Genomic DNA, 19,815 nt, shown 5'->3' with positions numbered 1-19,815 from the left:
TATTTTTTTGTCAAGAGAGACATTTTTTATGTATCAGCCTCAGATGGCATGTCCATGGATTTATATGCATATCTTTGTATGAATATAATGCATGTCTTTTGACTATTGCATGTATTGCATATTGAAAAATGCCCAAATGTATTGTTAATATTTGAAAAAAATACTCTTGAAGAAGACATATTCTCCAAAATAGCAATATTCAAATTGTATTACTGGCAGTAAAATTGCACTCTTTATTTATATTAATTTATTTAAAAAACAACAACAACAACAACAACAACATCATTACAAATGCATATGCACATAGTTAAAAAACATTTGTATTTTTTTTTTTTTTTTTTTTTTTTTGTCTACCAGATCAAATCTAAGTCATGTGGTGTGACCAGCATGTAAAATTGGATGATGTTTCAAAAATATTAATTTATAATAGTTTTTAACTTGGGAAATATGTTTAAAAAAACTTGTTTATAATTAATAATAAAATTATGTAAAATAAAAGTAATTTAATAATTTAATTGTCTAGAATTTACTTAGTGATTAATTAAGGTGTAATAACAATGTTTCTGGAAAATTATTGATGTCATTGACTCTAATACTAATCTGTTCACAAAGTCCGTTCACAGAGTTTACAAGGTACCAATTGCTAATGACCAATTTAACTATTCTGACATATTTAACATTAAGCAGGAAAATGCCAAACATTTTCATAAGTTCAGTGTCAATTTGCTAATCAAATTTCATCTTAGTTGAAGAAAGTAAGTCAAGAGTTAAAATAACTATACTCACATTTCAGAGGAGAGCCGGTTATCTGTAGGAGGAACAGCAGGGTCAGGTAGACTGAAAGATTGAGGTATAAGGGACGACGTCTTGTTGAATGACTGCTTCAATTGAAAGTGACAGCAGGAGGGCGGTAAAGGGGATTTGGAGGGAACAGAAGAACAGGACATTGTGGGAGCAAAAGGGTCGTGACTGCCACAGGCGATGCCTCAGGGTTGCCACTGTCATTGACAGTTTACCTGTTGCTTACGTGTCTTAGTCAACTCCATGAACAAAGGAACACTTAGGCCTATGTGTACATTAATGTGTGATTACTTTAGCTTTAATGATAATTAGTTGCAAACATCTCAACACCACCCACGCTGCTGAGAGCAGCTAATGAAAATGTGTGCTGCTCACTTTCCTCTTAATAACAAAATAAACACACAAAATGGCAGAGCTAAGAAAAGCTAGAAAGCATCTGATCATAGCGATGTGGATGTTTGCACAAGCTCTGCAACTCGTCACTCCATTCATGTCATGTCATGTTTATTTATATAGCCCTTTATAAAATAGATTGCTTTAAAGTAAGCAGCTTTACAGTATTAAACATGAAAAACAGTGTCAGTGTCACTTTCAGTTAGAATTACAACTTGAGTTTTTACTGTAAAGCAACAATTGGTGCCAATGGTTCTACAATCTCCTTTTGCTTACGGTGCTATTTAGAAATGCAGTCCTGAACAGAAGAAATGAACTGGAGAAGATTTCCACAATAAAGAAGGCGGAGCCACACCTACCTATTACGTAATCGCCACGGACCAATGGCAGTTCGAAGGTGTTTAACAGCCGGAGCAAACTTTTCTTTGGCAAGCTGTTTCGAACTTCAGAAACAAACTCCAATTGAGCTTCATCTTAGCCTGATTTTGTTTGAAGTGACGTCACACCAGTTCGACCTTCGATTTTGCCATATATGATTTTGAGTATATCGGGACCATTATAGTGGTATAGTTATACTTTATAGTTAGTTATACTCTCTCTCTCTCTCTCTCTCTCTCTCTCTCTCTCTCTCTCTCTCTCTCTCTCTCTCTCTCTCTCTCGCTGCTCTGCTGAATTTTGGTTGAGACTGAGAAGCCATTTGATGAGGCATATGAACACGAACTTGATTGCAAACATGGGAGTTGCATAAAATACTCAGTGGGAATTTGCCTCCCTACTCTCTGCTGAACACTGAACTGTGAATGTGTATGAGGGATGGGGGCTTTGAAATGATGGATATAAAGCTTAGTTTCCAGCACAGCTTGCAAATTGTTGTTTAATTTCTTCAGGCTCGCAGCAACATTTCATTCAAACCCTCAGCTTCAGGTTTAATGTGCTTTATTGGCATGACAAATGATTTGTATAATTCGTATCGCTAAAAGGTTTGCAGTTTAATTGCATAGAAGGAAAACTTAAATAATGTACGTACTGTAGATAAAGTGAAGTGATTTATTTTTTCTTGTCGTTTTCTTAAACTTATAAAACACTTAAAATTATTTGTAGGTTGATTCCCCCCCACGCACACACAATTACTAGGGAATAAAAGAAAAAAAATCTATCATTTTCTCTTTCTCTTCCATCTATCTTGTACTTCATGTTTCTATACATTGAGCATATATTATATGTGTGTTGAGTTAGCTCAGGTCGAGGCCAGATATTTGCTGTTAGTTGTCTGTTAGAAATGTACAATGAAACCGTGCATCGTCCAGGACTGATGGTAGTTTTCAGGATGCGATCTGACAGTCTGGGGTTTATGGGACCTCTCTGTCTCTCCTGTCTGTTCTTCTGAATTGATTTGTGTGGATTCTCTCCACAGGGGTCAGGAACACTGCAGAGAAACTTTTGACTATAAAATGATGAATGAATCATAGATCTGCCACATAAACAGACACACACACACACACACACACATACACACACACACACACACACACACACACACACACACACACACACACACACACACATTGGGCCTTTATGTTTTATGGAGACTTTCCACAGGTTTTTATACTGTACAAACTGTATATTCTATCCCCTTATACTAACCCTACCCATAATAGAAAACCTTCTGCATTTTTAATTTTTCAAACATCATTCTGTATGATTTATAAGCTGTTTTCCTCATGGGGACCAAAAAAAATGTCCCCAGAAGGACAATGATTTTGAATATTGCCATGTCTTTTTCCATAGATTCATGATAATACCATGGTTTTCTTTGAAGTAGCTTTGAGTACCATGTAAATACCATTGTAAATTAATATGTAACCATTTTCTACCAAGGAATTGTAATGATTGCATCATGGTACTGTAAATATATATTTAATATATAGGGTTGAGGGTTAATTGCATGTAATTATGCAAAATGTACTGTTATTATTATGGTAAGTTGTAACCTACAGTATGTAACAAAGACACTGTAAAATAAAGTGTTACCTATATATATATATATATGGCAATTAAAACATTTTTAAAACATTATGTGCCATTTTCTAACCTCTTAATTTAGTTTTAAAAGACTTTAAAATATGTCTGGTGACTTTTTTTTAGAAATCAGGCCCTCACTTACTGTATGTAGTGCAAACAAGCACACGCATACACACTTAACATCTAAACTAGGTCTGAATACAGTGCGCCCCGTGGAGAATTGGCCCATTTTGTCCATTCTACAGAAGGCTGCATGATTAGATGCGCTCACATCCTCACTGATGGATATCTCACACACTTTGATGTTTTCTTACCCATCAATCTAATAAGATCAGCAAAAGCTTTTTTATATCTTCCTGCCTTCTCACTCTTAAGAGGAGAGTGAATGAACATACGGTCATTAAAGGAGATCAATAGGTGAACCTGTAGTCAGTTTTATGTTGGGGAAGTCAGGTTCATGGCATGTGTGTTGAGAGAACAGTAAATGAGCCATGCGTTACTTAAAGTGTCTGCTTTAGTGCTTTTGTCAGCAGTGACCTACATCAACAAAAATTTCCAGACGCGTGTACATGCACGTGTGTGTATTTGCGCACACTGATTCTTGTGTTGTCTCTCGACTGCATCTCACTTGAGGGGATTTAAGATCTATCAGATTTAAATTCGACCAAGGCTTGAAAAACTGTACGATTCTTTGAAGTCTAACGAACTAGCAACTTCAAACGACAACACGACTATCGCTTCTGGTCTCAGAAGGAACATTAATTAATTTCCATTTTCATCTAGAAGGATAAATAAATAACTAACACAAAAAGAGGTTTACAACACCAAACATATTGAATCCTGTTAGCGCCATAGCATGTAGCCCAGTATGATTTGACATAAGTTCTACTTGTTAATTAGAATATATGGATGGATGGATGGATGGATGGATGGAAGGATGGATGGATGGATGGATGGATGGATGGATGGATGGATGGATCCCCGGAATATCAGCAGTGAACTCCATCTCCAATCGGCGCGCAGGGACAAAAATAAATAAATAGTCTAAATAAAACGCACATCGGCAAAGCAAACCTGACCTTACCTGACTAGGCTACTGTACAATTTTATCATTGTAATAAAAAACGCAATTTGGCACATAATTTCAACATGCTGCGATTTAGCCTAATTAATGCCTATTGCACTATTTATTTTTTTTATTTTTTTTTGCAAAAAGAAAGAAAGCTCGAATAAAATAACAAGTCATTCACATTATAGGCTAATTTAATTAAAATATTATTTTTCGTCACGTCATCCGCCCGCATCTCTAATAGATAGTGATTGATTCATTGATACATTCATTGATACATTCATTGATACATTGATACATTGATACATTGATTCATTGATACATTCATTGATACATTGATACATTGATACGTTGATTCATTGATTCATTGATACATTCATTGATACATTTATACATTGATACGTTGATTCATTGATTCATTGATTCATTGATTCATTGATTCATTCTTCATTCATTGATTCATTCATTGATTCATTCATTCATTGATTCATTCATTCATTGATTCATTCATTCATTGACTGTGTTAGACTGTGTTGTCCCTCTCGGCATCTGTTGCCATTGGTCGGCACTTGTTTTCGCTGACTGAACTTGTTAAATCGATGTTTGTCGGGTCGTGGAATATCCGAGACAGTTATTTTAGGCTGTGTTTACACTACAATGAGTGATAAACTTTTTTGTGTGTGTGTTTGCATTTTCTTTAGACTTAACTGACCATGCTTATATTACTCAGTACTAATGAGACCGTGGAAAGATATAGTTACAGTCTTTTTATTTTATTTTTTAGAGCCAGTACTGTTTGTATAGTTTTATACGGATCTATGTTTGATACAGAGGGAAATAAATATAAGAAAATAGAGAGATAAAAGATAAAAGTCTTGAGAAACAGAAAGCTTGGGGAAAATAAAAGGTAGATTGAGAGAGAGAGAGAGAGAGAGAGAGAGAGAGTTAGTTTAAAGTCGACAGCAGCCGCCTTAATTCAATAAAGACGGGAGCTGTGTTGTAAGAAAATGAAAAGTCTTGTAGGGAGTCATTAGGCGATGTGTGGTTGCTGGCATTGACACAATGCCACAGGGAGATGCCAGCCCAGTAGTAATAAAATGAGTGTGTGTGTGAGAGAGAGAGAGAGAAAGTGCGGATAAGTGGGCGAGGTAAGCAGCCCTCATGTTCTTTCTATCTTCTTCTAAGATTAGACAATATTTTTCTTTGTGCAATTTCAGATTTGTTTTACAGAGCAAGGTTATACAAAAACAGAATATATTCACTTTTTTATTGTTTATTAGCTTATTTATTAGTTTTCAAATTATTCTCATAAAACATCCCTCATGAATTAGTAGGTTCTTTAAATAATATTACATTTTGATACTTCGATTTAAATCATATAACTTTGATTTTGGTTGCAAGGTCCCTCCAATAAAGTTTGCTTTTTATATTTGTCTATACTACAGTATATATCGGTCTTTCTGTTAATTCACCTAATTGTGCTTGCGGTTTATTGGCCAGTTTTTGATTTGCTAGTTAATTAGTTTAGTCATTTCCTATGGATCATTAGTTTATTCCCAAAGTCTTTTAATTTTACTGTTTAAATGGAAAATGGTGCCGGGAAAATTGTGACACCTTTTAATCAGTGTTTAGCTATAGTGTCTAAAATTTTAAATTCTAAATATTTAATAATATTTGTATTTATTTTTTCATGAATTTTAAATAATTAAAAAAACTAAATAAACATACATCAGTAAAAAAAATATATATATATTACAAACATATATTTTAATGATATGTATTCAATTAAAATCTTCTATTAATTATCCTGTTTCATATACTAACATTGAGAATTTGTATTATATGTAAATTCAAATGAAATAGGTCTCACGTCTTCATTTAAACAATTTAGTCAGTGCTATCAATGTTATATTATAATTTAGCAGTTAAAGCAGTTGTTACTCTCAATTTTTGAATGTGTGGGGGCTCTGGTTTTTGGGATTACAGTTGCAACTGCACAAAGCAGTTCACGTTCCTGTGCCCTCCTTCAATTAGACCTAATGTCAACAGCTCACTGCAGCTTGCTGCCAGAGTTCTCTCATTTTGAAGGGCCATGGGAGTGGGTGAGATCCAGACTTCTCTCCAAGCAACAGCAAGCTGTCCTCAGCCTGAATGAGGACTTTGGAGCCCTGCAGGGTAGAGAGCTGGAGCTCATTTCAAGACATCTCTACTTGGACAGTATAGTTTGCTGCCTTCTGACACAGATATATCCACCCACACACTCATGCGGTCAGTTCTTTACCGCCAAAGTTCAGTCCCTGAGGTTGGCAGTAATAATAAGCAGCATTGCAGGTGCAGCGTTCTGAACTGGGGGGAAATAAATGAGTGTTTATCCTTCCCATCCTTGCCGCTGAGGGACAGCTGAAAGTTATCATCTTTCCGGAGCTCTCCACAAACTGTCAGAGTTAGAGTCAGAGCGAATGGGTTAAAGCACTAGTTCAGTTAAAAATAAAAATGCTGTCTTCATTTGCTCCCATATGACATTGTTTATTTTGTGGAACACAAGATAGTTTAAACTTTTGTCCATTTAATTAAAGTCAGTGGAGTCTAAAACAACTTTCGTTGAACAAAAAAAGGATGAGTGCGTTCCTTCCATCATGTGTGCGGTGACCTTCGAAGAGTTGTTAATTTATCAGCTGTCTTGAATGCTCCTCTTCATCAGCTGCCTAATGTATGTGTTATGCATGTGAAGGACATAGACTACTATTCATTATGGCTCATCTCTTACTTCAGCATAATGCCACATTGTGTCAGTGTTATTGATATTATGTTGCACTAGAAGCCCAGAGCAATTTCTCTCAGCACTCCTATAGATTAATGATTGTTCAGTTGCTTGGACAGCCCGCAATACACCACAGATTGGCAGTGAAATCCATTGGACGGGTGCGAAGCATTTCATACATATTTGGTACACTATACACACAGTTTAGTAGCATGTAAAAACATACTTTGGAGTTAAACTTCAGTGCTCAAACCTTTCCTTATGATGAGGAATGCACCCATTGACTCTTTTAAAGTTCTACACATGGGTTCGATTCCCAGGGAAAGCAAGAACTGATAAGAATGTAAATGTGTACCTTGAAATGCAGTGTAAGTCACTTTGGATAAATGCGTCTGCCAAATGCATAAATGTAAATGTAAACTTGTCCTACACCCCTCTGAATGGGGTTTAAACCAGCGTCATCCAGCATGTAGTGTCAGTCAGTCAGTCAGCGTTGCTTCCCCAAAGCTGGTGCATCCCGTTTGCATAATAGTTTAATTATTGATGCACCCGTTGAGCTGCAACAATGGAGAACTTGAAGGGGTATGTAGAAACAAGGTCAGCATAAGAAACTACTGATACCACAATAATTCAAGAGCTAAAAGAGGCAGAATGAGTGAGTGAGAGAAATGTCAAGTTGGTAAAGGGAGAAAGACATATACAAAATGGGCGGATATGGGGGTCAGCGGGTTGACTGAACAATGGTGTTGCTGTGAGTAAGGTCTCCCAGTCCTTCTTGATTATTTTTTTATTGAACATGTTCTCCTTTCACCCTTCCTTCTTATATATGCTATCAATTAACCCTAAGCAAGTTTATGTGTGTCCTGGCATGTGTCTATTTGACTTTGTCTTCTGATCAAACTGCAGGCTCAGACCTAATTGGGTCTGTTTGTCTTTGCTTCACTGAGTGTGAGCCAATTAATTTGTCTACATCCTTTGAGGCTCATCGATTGGCCAGTCCAGTTATCCAGTTATAGGCTTTGTGATGAAGGTGTGGGAGGAACCACTTGATCTTTCTATGCCGTGATTGGCCGATAGGCGTCCACTTTGATGTGAGAGCTCAAAAAATAAAAAAAATGCTTTCATCCCTCCTATCACCTCACACCAGACCTGGACACAGCACTTTTACTTAGAAACCAACCTTTCACCATCATGCCCCAGGTCTGACATAGCTGCAATTACGGACACACACATGCAGCAGTCTTGACCTTCATTCTGAGCTGCAAATATGGCGGCAAATGCGGGGCATCTGGGGGTTAGGGAGGGTTTTCAGAGCTCCGGGTTGATTTTAAACCTTGGCTTTGAACAGCCCTCCAGACTCATGCAGACAAACTCCAGCTGGAACTCAGCAACTACACTGAGATTAAAGATCTAACTGCTCAAACAGAACACAGTATTAGACATATGAGGATGTGGGCTGGGTTAAATACAGGCTATTAGAATATCGCTTAGTTATTTTTGTCAGCTGCAAGGTCCAGATTGTGCTGATCGTTGGAAATGTAATGGCATTTTGAGATGATAGTGGATGGAGGGAGGAGGAGATGTGCTGCAGATATGCAGAATTCATCAAATGACTGTGTGCTTCATCTATCTCCCTCTCTTTTTTTTCTTTCTCCAGGGCAGGACCGCAGTGAAGCAGCTCTGATAAAGCGTTTTAAGGGGGATGGTGTTCGCTACAAGGCCAAACTCATCGGGATAGATGAGGTCACCGCCGCAAGAGGAGACAAACTCTGTCAGGACTCGATGATGAAACTCAAGGTGTGTTTGTCTTGGTTGCTTTCTATACATTTCGTTTATTTATTTATGCTGTTGGTGTTTCATTTAATTTAGTCTACTAATTTATTCAAAAATACATTAAAAATATAATTAAAAATGTATTTGAATTCATACATACAATGACTAGAATACAGATCTTCTAATCTCTTTACTGTTATTCTTTAGTTAAAATAGAATATTTGACCAAAACTTAATTTCAGTGCTTATTAACACTTTTGTCTTCCAAATCAAAGTCATGTGGTGTGACCAACATAAAACAGGAAATTCTATCATAGAGAGGGCCCTGCAGAGCCTCATAACTGTGTGTCAATAAGTATCTTAAAATATCAGATAATTTGAGTTTTTTATGACAAGGTAAGTTTAGTTCAGGTTATAAAATGTCATGTGATGCGACTATAAACGTTTTCAAAAATATTGAATAAGATGTCACAAAACATCTCTTTTGTAAATGTCTTTAATTGGAAAGAAAGTATTCATAAAAAAATTGTTCAGGTAGTATTTATAATTACATTGATTTAAAAACTAATAATAAATGAGAGGAATCAGGTGTACTAAGTTTCATGTCTCTAGATCAAAGGGTTCAAAAGTTATAACCATTTCAGTGTTGAAATTTTGAACTGGTGGTGGCGCTATAGAGTTGGTCCTAGAGACTCAAAAATTGCTACAATTACTTTTCATTACCATCACTACAAGTGTGCCAAATTTCATCATTTTCCTATGTACGGTTCATAGGGCTGCCATAGACTTCCATGGGAGGAAGAATACTAATAATAATAAGAAGAAGAAAACTAACAGATACCTTTGGCAGACCTTGTGTAAATAGCTATATAAAAGTGTAACTTCAATAGCTTAATAAATAAATAAACTACATCTATCAGATGGGCAATAAGCCGTGTGAACAGCAGAGGTCACACTACTGTGTATAAATGTATCTAGTTTTTGCTACAAGCCTTGTGAAGCATTGCATTGCATGCACAGCGTTACCACTTAGCAAACTGAGCAATAATCACCAACTTGAAATGCCCACCCTTCCTCTCAAAAGAAGTATAACTGGTCCTACTCGCACCCCTCTGAATGGGGTTCAAACCAGCGTCATCCAGCATGAGGCTTTGTCTGCATGAGCTTGGGGCCACAAGAGTGAGGTTTACTTGCACTGGCCCACGTTACACTCGCCCCTCTAAACCTCATTGCTATCACATCACGACACCAATTTATTTAGTTTTACACTCACTGCTCCAAGCGGGATTGGACTATGCATCGACCGGCATTGGAGGCGGGTGCGCTAACAAAGATGCTAAATACTTCCGCCTCTAGCGTCAGTTTCTAGAGCGGCTCTAGAGGCCATGAGAGTGAAGTTTAGCTGCACAGGTTTAGCAGCAGAGGACACACTACTGTGTCTAAATGGGATGCTCTGTTTGTGTATAGATGAACACTTTCCGGAAATCAGTGTATTTTGTAGTTTATTGTACATTCACCATAAATCGCACCCTTTTCACCAGTGTTTAGATTGGTTTCTTAGTGTGTTTGAGAGAGAGGGTAATTTCGCCATCCGATTTGCATGTTGGTCTGATTGGAATGTCCAGACTGTTATTGATCAGAGCTGTTTACCACTCACTCATCCAGACACATAATCTATACTCATATTCCCACAATCCTCTACTCCTTAGCAAACAAACAAGTCCCATGGTGTCATTTTTTTATCTCTTATTCCTCTCTCATACTCTTTATGTCTCTCTGGTAAGGAGAGTTTCAACAACAGTTTGACTTGAGTGATTTCATATATTTCCCATCCTCCCTTGATAATCAGCTATAAAAACTTTCTTAACATCACATCCAGCATCTGTTCAGCTTTTCCTACAGACGATGCTCTGCTCTGGACTCTTCCTGGACTGCAAACAGACCTCTTATATTTCACATCTGCATCTCTTCTTGACTCCAGCAGCACTTATATGCACACACTCTGAGTTTGAAATGTCAGAGCTTGTGCTCTTTCCACCATGCTACTACTGGCATTAGAAAGGCTCATTCATCATCCCGCCAGCACATATGGATAGGCATAATGGTGTGCTAAGATACATCACAAGACTGACGGATGCTTCTCCCTGCGCACTCGGAAGGAAGATCAAGAAACGGGCTCATCTGATTGGCTAGGACAGATTACGGTCCTGGAAGAATCGAGGGCTCCAGAATCTTGGAAGAACGCCCACACCCACCCCAAACACAGACCTTGGGTTGGATTGGACATATGACGCAAGCTTGATTTAAAAGCCATTTTTGGCTTTGGCTTAAGATAATTGCAACTTTATATTTTGCAAATTTGACTTGACAAGTTGCTCACAAAAATGTATTTAAAAAGAGTTCCAGGTGTGATATCTTCTAATCAGAGGGATGGATTCTGGCAAAAGCGACGTACAACCATCTGGGGTGGGACTTTTCTCTCTATGGTGCTCTTAGATTCTCTATTGGTCTTTTGCAGCAGTTTTACTAAAGGATGCCACTTTTTCTTCCTCCCACCCTTCTTGTTGAAAATGAATTGTGTCCATTGTGAGTTGTGTGTGGGTGCACAGTACAGATTAATCATGTCAGTGAATTACCAAATAAAATTCATTGCTGTTTGGTTTATTCAAAAAGTGCAAAATGTACTAATACATTCAAACCTGTGTTAAAAGGATAGTTCTGTCATCATTTGCTCACCCTCGTGTTGTTCCAAACCCGTTAGACTTTTAATCTTCAAAACACAAATTAAGATATTTTAAAGAAACCTGGCCTTCGAGAGACATTCTCTCTTATAGCATTTACCTGTACACTGTCTAACAATTCAGGCATTTATTTATTTTTTATTTATTTTTCGATTTGAGCCACTTGGTTTTAAATCTGTATCCGTATATGAGAACGGACCACACTCATATCTCATTCTCATTTCAATTCAAAGGTTGTGAGGGATACTAGCAAAAGAGATTAATGATATTCTATGTTTTTAAATAGTTCCTCGTGTCTGCATATAGATGGCATAGTGTGGTAATAACAGTAGAACACAGTGTTGACCAATTATTTGTGCAAACCACTGGACAGTACCAAGTGGATTCATTTATTTGCTGGGAGCGCAGACCAGTTTCGTCCATGGTTTCGATTGGGTAGTGCAGTCCTGTTCACACTTTACACCGATAATGCAGTTTTGACCATAGTTATGGCATCCATCAGTATAGGGGATAAAAACCTAGATGTCTTCAATCTCTCTAAACCAGCACATATAGAACCTCCAGCCAGAAATTGTTGAAATGTGGAGAAACTGAATCAATTTCTTTACATAACCGCTAATGCTCCCCAAGGATTGCAGCAAGTAGCGAAAGCTGCCGTTCCCTGCTCTGTTCCTGTTTTATCTTCAGTTCGTCTTTTCTCATGTTTCTGTTTTCATCTTCTTGTCTGCAGGGAATCGCAGCCTCTGCGCGGTCTAAAGGAGAACACAAACAGAAAGTTTTTCTCACTGTGTCCTTTGGAGGGATCAAGATCTTCGATGAGAAGTCGGGGGTGAGTCGGGGGAGTGGTTAGGAGTCTGGGACAGTGGGAATTGTGTCCTGTCACTATCCATGATCCTTTGAAGCAAGTGTCTGAGCCATGAATACAAATCCTCAGATGCCTAACCTGGTTTCTATTTGTTTTATCTACAAAAACGAAATTTTGTGTTTTTCATTACTTTGGAGATGTGTTGTAGCTAATATCTAGTTGACATTTGTTTAAATTTACTAGTCGGCATCAGTAAAAACCACAGTACAATGGGAGAGCTAATTGCAACAACAAACACAAGATGAGCCAAGATGTCCGATTCAAAGACAAATGATTCTTCAGAAGTTGTTCTTTTTCATGAGTCAATCAATAGTCTCGAATTAGCGATTTGAATTGGACTAAAGACCTGTTCACACCAAAAACGATGACTATATAAATATATAAACTATAATAATAACTATGTTAGCATTCACAATTCATGATAACGTTATGTTTATTATATCTGTGTGCTGCAGTTATGCTGGCTGCTGCTTTAAATGCTCGAACTCTTATCTTTTTTTATGTTCTGAAAGTGATTCCAACAATATTGTTCTTCTGTGTCATTTTTGTTATAACTGTTGTGTGGACTTTTTCATAATAGAATGATTATTAAAGTTTTTATTTATAATTATAGTTATCAGGATTGATGAGAACAACCCTTAAGTGAGTGAATCGAAATTCGTTCATAAGTGTTTACGTCATTTCTTGGTTACGTCTCATTTGGAGTTTACTGGATCTCTCAATGAGATATTTTAGGTTTGTGAAACTTATGTAAGTCTGCTTACTGATTGATTGTTCAAATAACAATGTGTAATTAACTCTTTCCTGGCCATTGATGGAAATTGACATCATTTATGAGACAACGCTTCCCAGACACTGATGGAATTTTCCGGTTTTCCGTGTTTTCACTGTTATATGGTAGGGGGCGCTATTACGCATCTTCTGAAAGAGTGCATAATTTTAATCAAAAGACATGTGAAGAAGAAGCAGAAACAAGCAATCCCTGCGTCCCAATGTGCATACTAAGTATCCACCCTAAATAGTATGTGACATTAGGTAATTGTCCATACTATTTAGGGCAGATAGGGTGGATAGTATGCACATTGGGACGCAGGGAATGTCATTTGTAAGCAGATGCATTATGTAAAATGACGTGATCGACAACATTAAACAGCAAATAAATCAAAACTGCCTAATGTTACTGAATAAAATGTCGACCCTGGATGAGCTATGGGACTGTGAAGCTTTGGGGGTGTTGATGGACTCGATCTACTCCATCTATGTTTCGATCATCATTCTATATCAATACACAAAAAAGTGATTTTCTCAGTTTTTCGCTCAAAATGTTGCTTTTTTTAATGGAACTTTCCCTCATTCAAGTGTTGATAAAACAAAGAATGCATGAAGCTAGAATAAAACAGCTTTTTTTGTTTAAAAGCAGAGGGTCTTTCTTTTGATATATTGCATGTTCAGATATTCATACAACAAAGTATTCTGGGGGCCATGCAATTTTTGTGAAAATGATCAAAAATACTGCCATTGGCTGGCTTTTTTTTTTTTTTTAATGGTGTTCTGATAAAAAAAAAATAATATATATATATATATATATATATATATATATATATATATATATGTATGTGTGTGTGTGTGTGTGTGTGTGTGTATGTATGTGTACAGTATATATATATATAAATATATATGTATATATATATATATATATAAATTACACAAATATTATTGATCATTGTTTAAGAGGTACAACTGAAAGGTGAATCAGCATTTGTTTGGGAGTTAATAGCCATATTGCTTTTTAAACTGTCTGAAATATTATTTCAAATCAGCAATATTTAAATGGCAAAAATACAGTGGGGATTACTAGAGTGACAGCATTAATCTAAAATATTATAATTTTAACAAATATAAACCAGTGTGGAAATAATGGTTACGCAGCATCGGTCTGTAACCATCTGAAATGTGCACAGACCTTAAAATGTCTGTTTGCACTAAAGTATAAGTGCCAATTATTTCACAGACATAACTGAGAAAACAAAGCAGAATGTACAGTTATACTCGTGGACATAGTTTAAAGTCTAGTGCTCATGACTCTTCAAGAGGCCCTCATTTTCTAAGCCTCAAAAGTTTGGGTCGATGGGAAAAGATGGTTTCTGTGTGCTAGTGTGCTGTTGCTCAGGCTCGAGTCTGCTGTACGTCGGGCGGGGGGGTAAGGCCATCCTTTGGGAGAGGTAAGCCTGTGTTAATGATGCGTTTTAAAGAGAGGAGCGCTCTCTGGGGAAATCAGAGAAGCCTAATTGAACAGACTTCTTAGAATAGAACGACCGTAGCTTTACAAGACCCATCTGCAGGGCCCGACTCCAACTTGATGGAGAGTAAATGGCAATAACAGCCAGTGAATCACACCTGAGCTAGTTATAAACGGAGTGAATAATGCGTATTTATGAAGTATCAGACCAGATCACATACACCTAAGTGCTGCACCACGGAAGAAGAGTTTGAAAGGAGTTCACTCCATAGTTATTAATTTGCCTTTTTCTTTTTTGTTGTGAAATGCCATTAAGCCCTTTTGGTTTGAAACCAGTTTGGACATTGTTTTTTAAAAAAGATGAAGCAAATCCCAAAGAGTGTTTTTGTAATTGGCTTCATTAGTCCCACATTGATTTACAATGTTTTTATTTACAGCATTTCACAGAGGTGTAAACAGCATACTTTATCATTTTAATTTGTTTTTTGATGATATTGTCATGTAAATGTTCTTTTTACATTTACTTAACATAACTTATTAACATACTTAACATACTTATGTGATGTCAGTCTTCTTTTTTTTTTTTTTTTACTTTAACAATTTTTATACCACAAAATGAAAAAGTATTTTCAGCGTTTGTCATATCAGTGTTGCTAAAAACATACATAAGACACATAAGGCAATCAATGAAATGTCATGCGTAATGCTGCAGTATAAAGTTCAATATCACTGTTGATATTAGTTAGTGAAACTGGTTTCTACATAAAGTGGGTCGCCCCTTCACGGTGGGCAATCCGCCCTTCAAACCACCATTTGAGATCATATGACAATTTAGCAATTTAGTTAGTACTTCCAAAATTTGTCAAAATGTTGCTAGAAACATTAATTTTTTAAAGTTAATCATTAATTAATTACACGTCACTGAAAAGTTTTGTACAATGCTACATCCACACCAGTAGGTGTCAGTATAAATTTCAATTCACTGTTGTAGTTAGTCAGTCTAACAAAAAGGTACACTTTCCACTAAAAATGTTTTACACCTAAAGAAATTAGAAGTTATTTTAATGTTTAATATGATGTAGACAAGCCAAGAAAAAAGAAGGTGTTCTATTATATAAGGTAGGGCTTCTCTTCGTAGTGGCTGCTATGTTGTGATCACATGACCAGATAGCCTATGGCTGAATGCGAAATCACCCCCTAAACTCACAATTCCCTAGATTAGTCCACTAATACAGTTCACTTAAATGAATTAATGAAAACTAGTGAGTGAATTTGGACAGCCGTTGAGTGTGCATTGAATGTACACTCGTTATTGCGGTGCAATGTGGGATTGAATGAGTGCACTCAATAACGTCCACTAGGGTTTCGGACGACACTAAAAATGGATGTAATAATGCCCTATATGAGGGTATAGGGGGCGATTTCGGATTTAGATTTAGTCTATGTCTTTGGAATTCTATCAAGTTAGTACACAAACACAAACTGCAGATGAACTTATCTCAAACTCTTGAGTTTGGTTTGTTGCACACCAGTCAACTGCGATAGCATTGCGTAAACTGGTGGGGGCAGTAGAGAGCCCAATATTGTCATTTTATTTTAGAAGACAAATAAGATCTGATCTAAACTGATCTAAAGAAACTTAAGAGCTGGTGGGTTCTAAGAAAAAAAATTGGTTCTAAGATCTGTCACCACTTTTTCAGAGTTAAATTATGTTTTAGCAGAAAATCTAGATGCAAATTCACATGGATTGTATTTTATAGAGAACAGGCTGATTAATCTTTGTTCAGGGTTGGGTGTTGCACCGATGAGGGCTGGTGACAAATGAGAGGTTACTATGTGAGCACAGTTGTGCTCTGTTGACATGGCGCCAGGAGGTGACCTACATGACAAGGTTTTAATCTGTCATTGATGCGTCTGATCTATTAGCACCATGACCTATTGTTCTCTTTTGTGAGTGTGTATGTGTCTGAGTGTGTATGTGTTTAAGTATCACACTACAGTTGCATCATTGCACAGCATTTATCAAGTTGTTCTGCTGTAAGTTTAGCTCTGACACTAGTGCAGCAATGGTGTTTCATTCTATACCGGCCATGAAACAGAATTTCGTTTTGGTAGTTTAAAGGGGATAGTTCTATTATAGTAATATTATAGTAATTAAGCTGTGTCCCAATTCAGAGGCTGCATTCTTCAAAGGAAATGGAAAAGTCCACACCTTCCATAATGTAGCACACACAAATATAAGGCAATATAATCCATTTTAATACGATTGTTAACTATGGCTAACTATTTTTAGACATTTTGCATTTTTCGTTGTTGAATTGTAAGTAGGCTATGTTTTCAACCTTTTCCTAGCTTTATCAAGAATGCTTTTCTTTATGAATTAAACGTGTAAAGCTATCTTAGAAATCGCAGAAAGGACTTCTGACATCTGGTACCTGCTGTATGTTCTCTTGCCCCCACAAAGCGTATTTGGGAATATGGTTTGTGAATGTTTCAGAATGACTCCAACCTCTCGTATCAAATGTGTCTATGATGTCCAATTTGGTTTCCAGATTCAGTCTTCATATACTGTATAGTTTCATAAGTCACAAATAGTATGCAGGGAGAGTAATCTTTGATTTTGTACCACTGATTTGCATAGAAATGAGATCTGACCCACTCAATAGAGTAGTCTAATGCATGCAAAAAGCAGCTGTTGATATAAATGACTATAACTGTTCCACTTACTCTAATATCATTAGACAGAATGAGTGAGCTTTGTGAGTGTGTATGTGTTTAAGTATCACACTACAGTTGCATCATTGCACAGCATTTATCAAGTTGTTCTGCTGTAAGTTTAGCTCTGACACTAGTGCAGCAATGGTGTTTCATTCTATACTGGCCATGAAGCAGAATTTCGTTTTGGTAGTTTAAAGGGGATAGTTCACCCAAAAATGAAATTCTTGTCATCATTTACTCACCCTCAAGTTGTTCCAAACCTGTAATTTTTTTCTTCTGCTGAACTCAAAAGAAGATACTTTGAAGAATGTCATTAATCAAACAGTAGATGCACCCCATTAACATCCATAGTATGGAAAAATATAATGGAAGTCAATGGGGTCCATCAACTGTTTGGTTACATTTCTCAATGTTCCAAAGAAGAAAAAAGTTGTACAGATTTTTGGAATAACGCGAGGGTGAATAAATGATAACAGCATTTTCCTTTTTGAGTGAACTATTCCTTTAAATCTGTGAGGGTCACACTATCATTCTTTCGTTTTACTTTGGCGACTTTCTAATTTAGACCCTGAGACTGAGCCAATGCAATGAGCCGGATTGATGCTCTGTCCTCTCTATTACAGAGTATTATAGTGTTTGCAGTGGTATTCTCAGGGTTTAGAGATGTTATTGAGTAATAGAGGTGTGTGTGTGTGTGTGTGTGAGAGAGAGAGAGAGAGAGAGAGAGAGAGAGTTGCAGTCCGGGTTGTTGATCACATTGATGGTTTATAAGGCAAGATGACTGGACCATGTCACAGTGGCTGTGCTGGAAGTCATTCGATTTTAGATGTGCTCTCTGCTTCTGCAGACAAAGCTATACTTCATATGTACCACTTTTTATCGCTGTCTCTTTCTGTAGCTCATTTCATTCCACTTACTGACATAAGCTCCCCCTCATGTCTTCTCTTTTTCTACCATTTTGAATTGTCAGCATTGTTTGAATAAAAGTTTGGATGCCCTAATAAAATATAGTTTTTCCCATCTGAACAATTTAAATGGTATTATGGATTGTCACAATATGATGTGGTGTGAAGGACTTCAACAAGATGCTTAAACAAATAACCATATATATATATATATATATATATATATATATATATATAAAATATATATAAATAAATAAATATATAAATAACTTATATATATACAGTGAGGAAAATAAGTATTTGAACACCCTGCTATTTTGCAAGTTCTCCCACTTAGAAATCATGGAGGGGTCTGAAATTGTCATCGTAGGTGCATGTCCACTGTGAGAGACATAATCTAAAAAAAAAAATCCAGAAATCACAATGTATGATTTTTTAACTATTTATTTGTATGATACAGCTGCAAATAAGTATTTGAACACCTGAGAAAATCAATGTTAATATTTGGTACAGTAGCCTTTGTTTGCAATTACAGAGGTCAAACGTTTCCTGTAGTTTTTCACCAGGTTTGCACACACTGCAGGAGGGCTTTTGGCCCACTCCTCCACACAGATCTTCTCTAGATCAGTCAGGTTTCTGGGCTGTCGCAGAGAAACACGGAGTTTGAGCTCCCTCCAAAGATTCTCTATTGGGTTTAGGTCTGGAGACTGGCTAGGCCACGCCAGAACCTTGATATGCTTCTTACAGAGCCACTCCTTGGTTATCCTGGCTGTGTGCTTCGGGTCATTGTCATGTTGGAAGACCCAGCCTCGACCCATCTTCAATGCTCTAACTGAGGGAAGGAGGTTGTTCCCCAAAATCTCGCAATACATGGTCCCGGTCATCCTCTCCTTAATACAGTGCAGTCGCCCTGTCCCATGTGCAGAAAAACACCCCCAAAGCATGATGCTACCACCCCCATGCTTCACAGTAGGGATGGTGTTCTTGGGATGGTACTCATCATTCTTCTTCCTCCGAACACGTTCAGTGGAATTATGACCAAAAAGTTAGCCTAGAAATCTAGACGCACCCTAGCGGCAGCAAAATGTATTTTGCAGCCAGGGCAGTCTAGCAACTCTCCATAGACTTTCGAGCTGCAAAAACCTAAATTGGGTCAGGCCAATCACGTCGCTTATAGAGTAGGCGGGGCGGGCTTAACATATGACGACAGAGTTGCGACGGTTACCTGGCTGCGACTTGAAAACAAAGAATGGCGGCTGCTGGAGAACAGTCTTTCGAATCGGCTTTGTCCGCGACTCTGGAGGACTTGGAGTTAAGTTTTTCTTTGAGAAAAGAGCAATGAACAGCACTTAAGTTATTCTTAAAAAAAGGAAGATGTGTTTGTCGTTTTGCCGGCCAGATATGGCAAAAGTTGAATCTATCAACTAAGCTCCGCTGTTGGGAAAACGCTCTGGTTGGTTGAAGCGCTGTCCTATTGCGTGCAGAGGGAATTTGAAAGACATCCGTTTATCCCGCCCCTCGGAGTGAT

The 19,815-nt window shown here is 37.2% G+C and overlaps 1 protein-coding gene across 2 annotated transcripts in view; it reads left to right on the top strand.

Moving 5' to 3' along the window:
* dab1a (DAB adaptor protein 1a) overlaps positions 1 to 19,815 on the top strand; it is a 364,356-nt gene that overhangs the window by 289,268 nt on the left and 55,273 nt on the right. For both annotated transcript variants that reach the window (XM_084092069.1, XM_084092068.1), the window contains 2 exons: positions 8,704 to 8,843; positions 12,291 to 12,389. In XM_084092069.1, the coding sequence (XP_083948195.1) occupies positions 8,704 to 8,843; positions 12,291 to 12,389 (239 nt within the window). The remainder of the gene's footprint in view (positions 1 to 8,703; positions 8,844 to 12,290; positions 12,390 to 19,815) is intronic.

This window comes from Abramis brama (assembly GCF_963993115.1).
Source record: "Abramis brama genome assembly, chromosome: 18".
In the NCBI taxonomy this organism is placed as follows: domain Eukaryota; kingdom Metazoa; phylum Chordata; class Actinopteri; order Cypriniformes; family Leuciscidae; genus Abramis; species Abramis brama.
The sequence above is the reverse complement of the archived record's forward strand: the minus strand, read 5'-3'. Positions and strand labels throughout refer to the sequence as shown.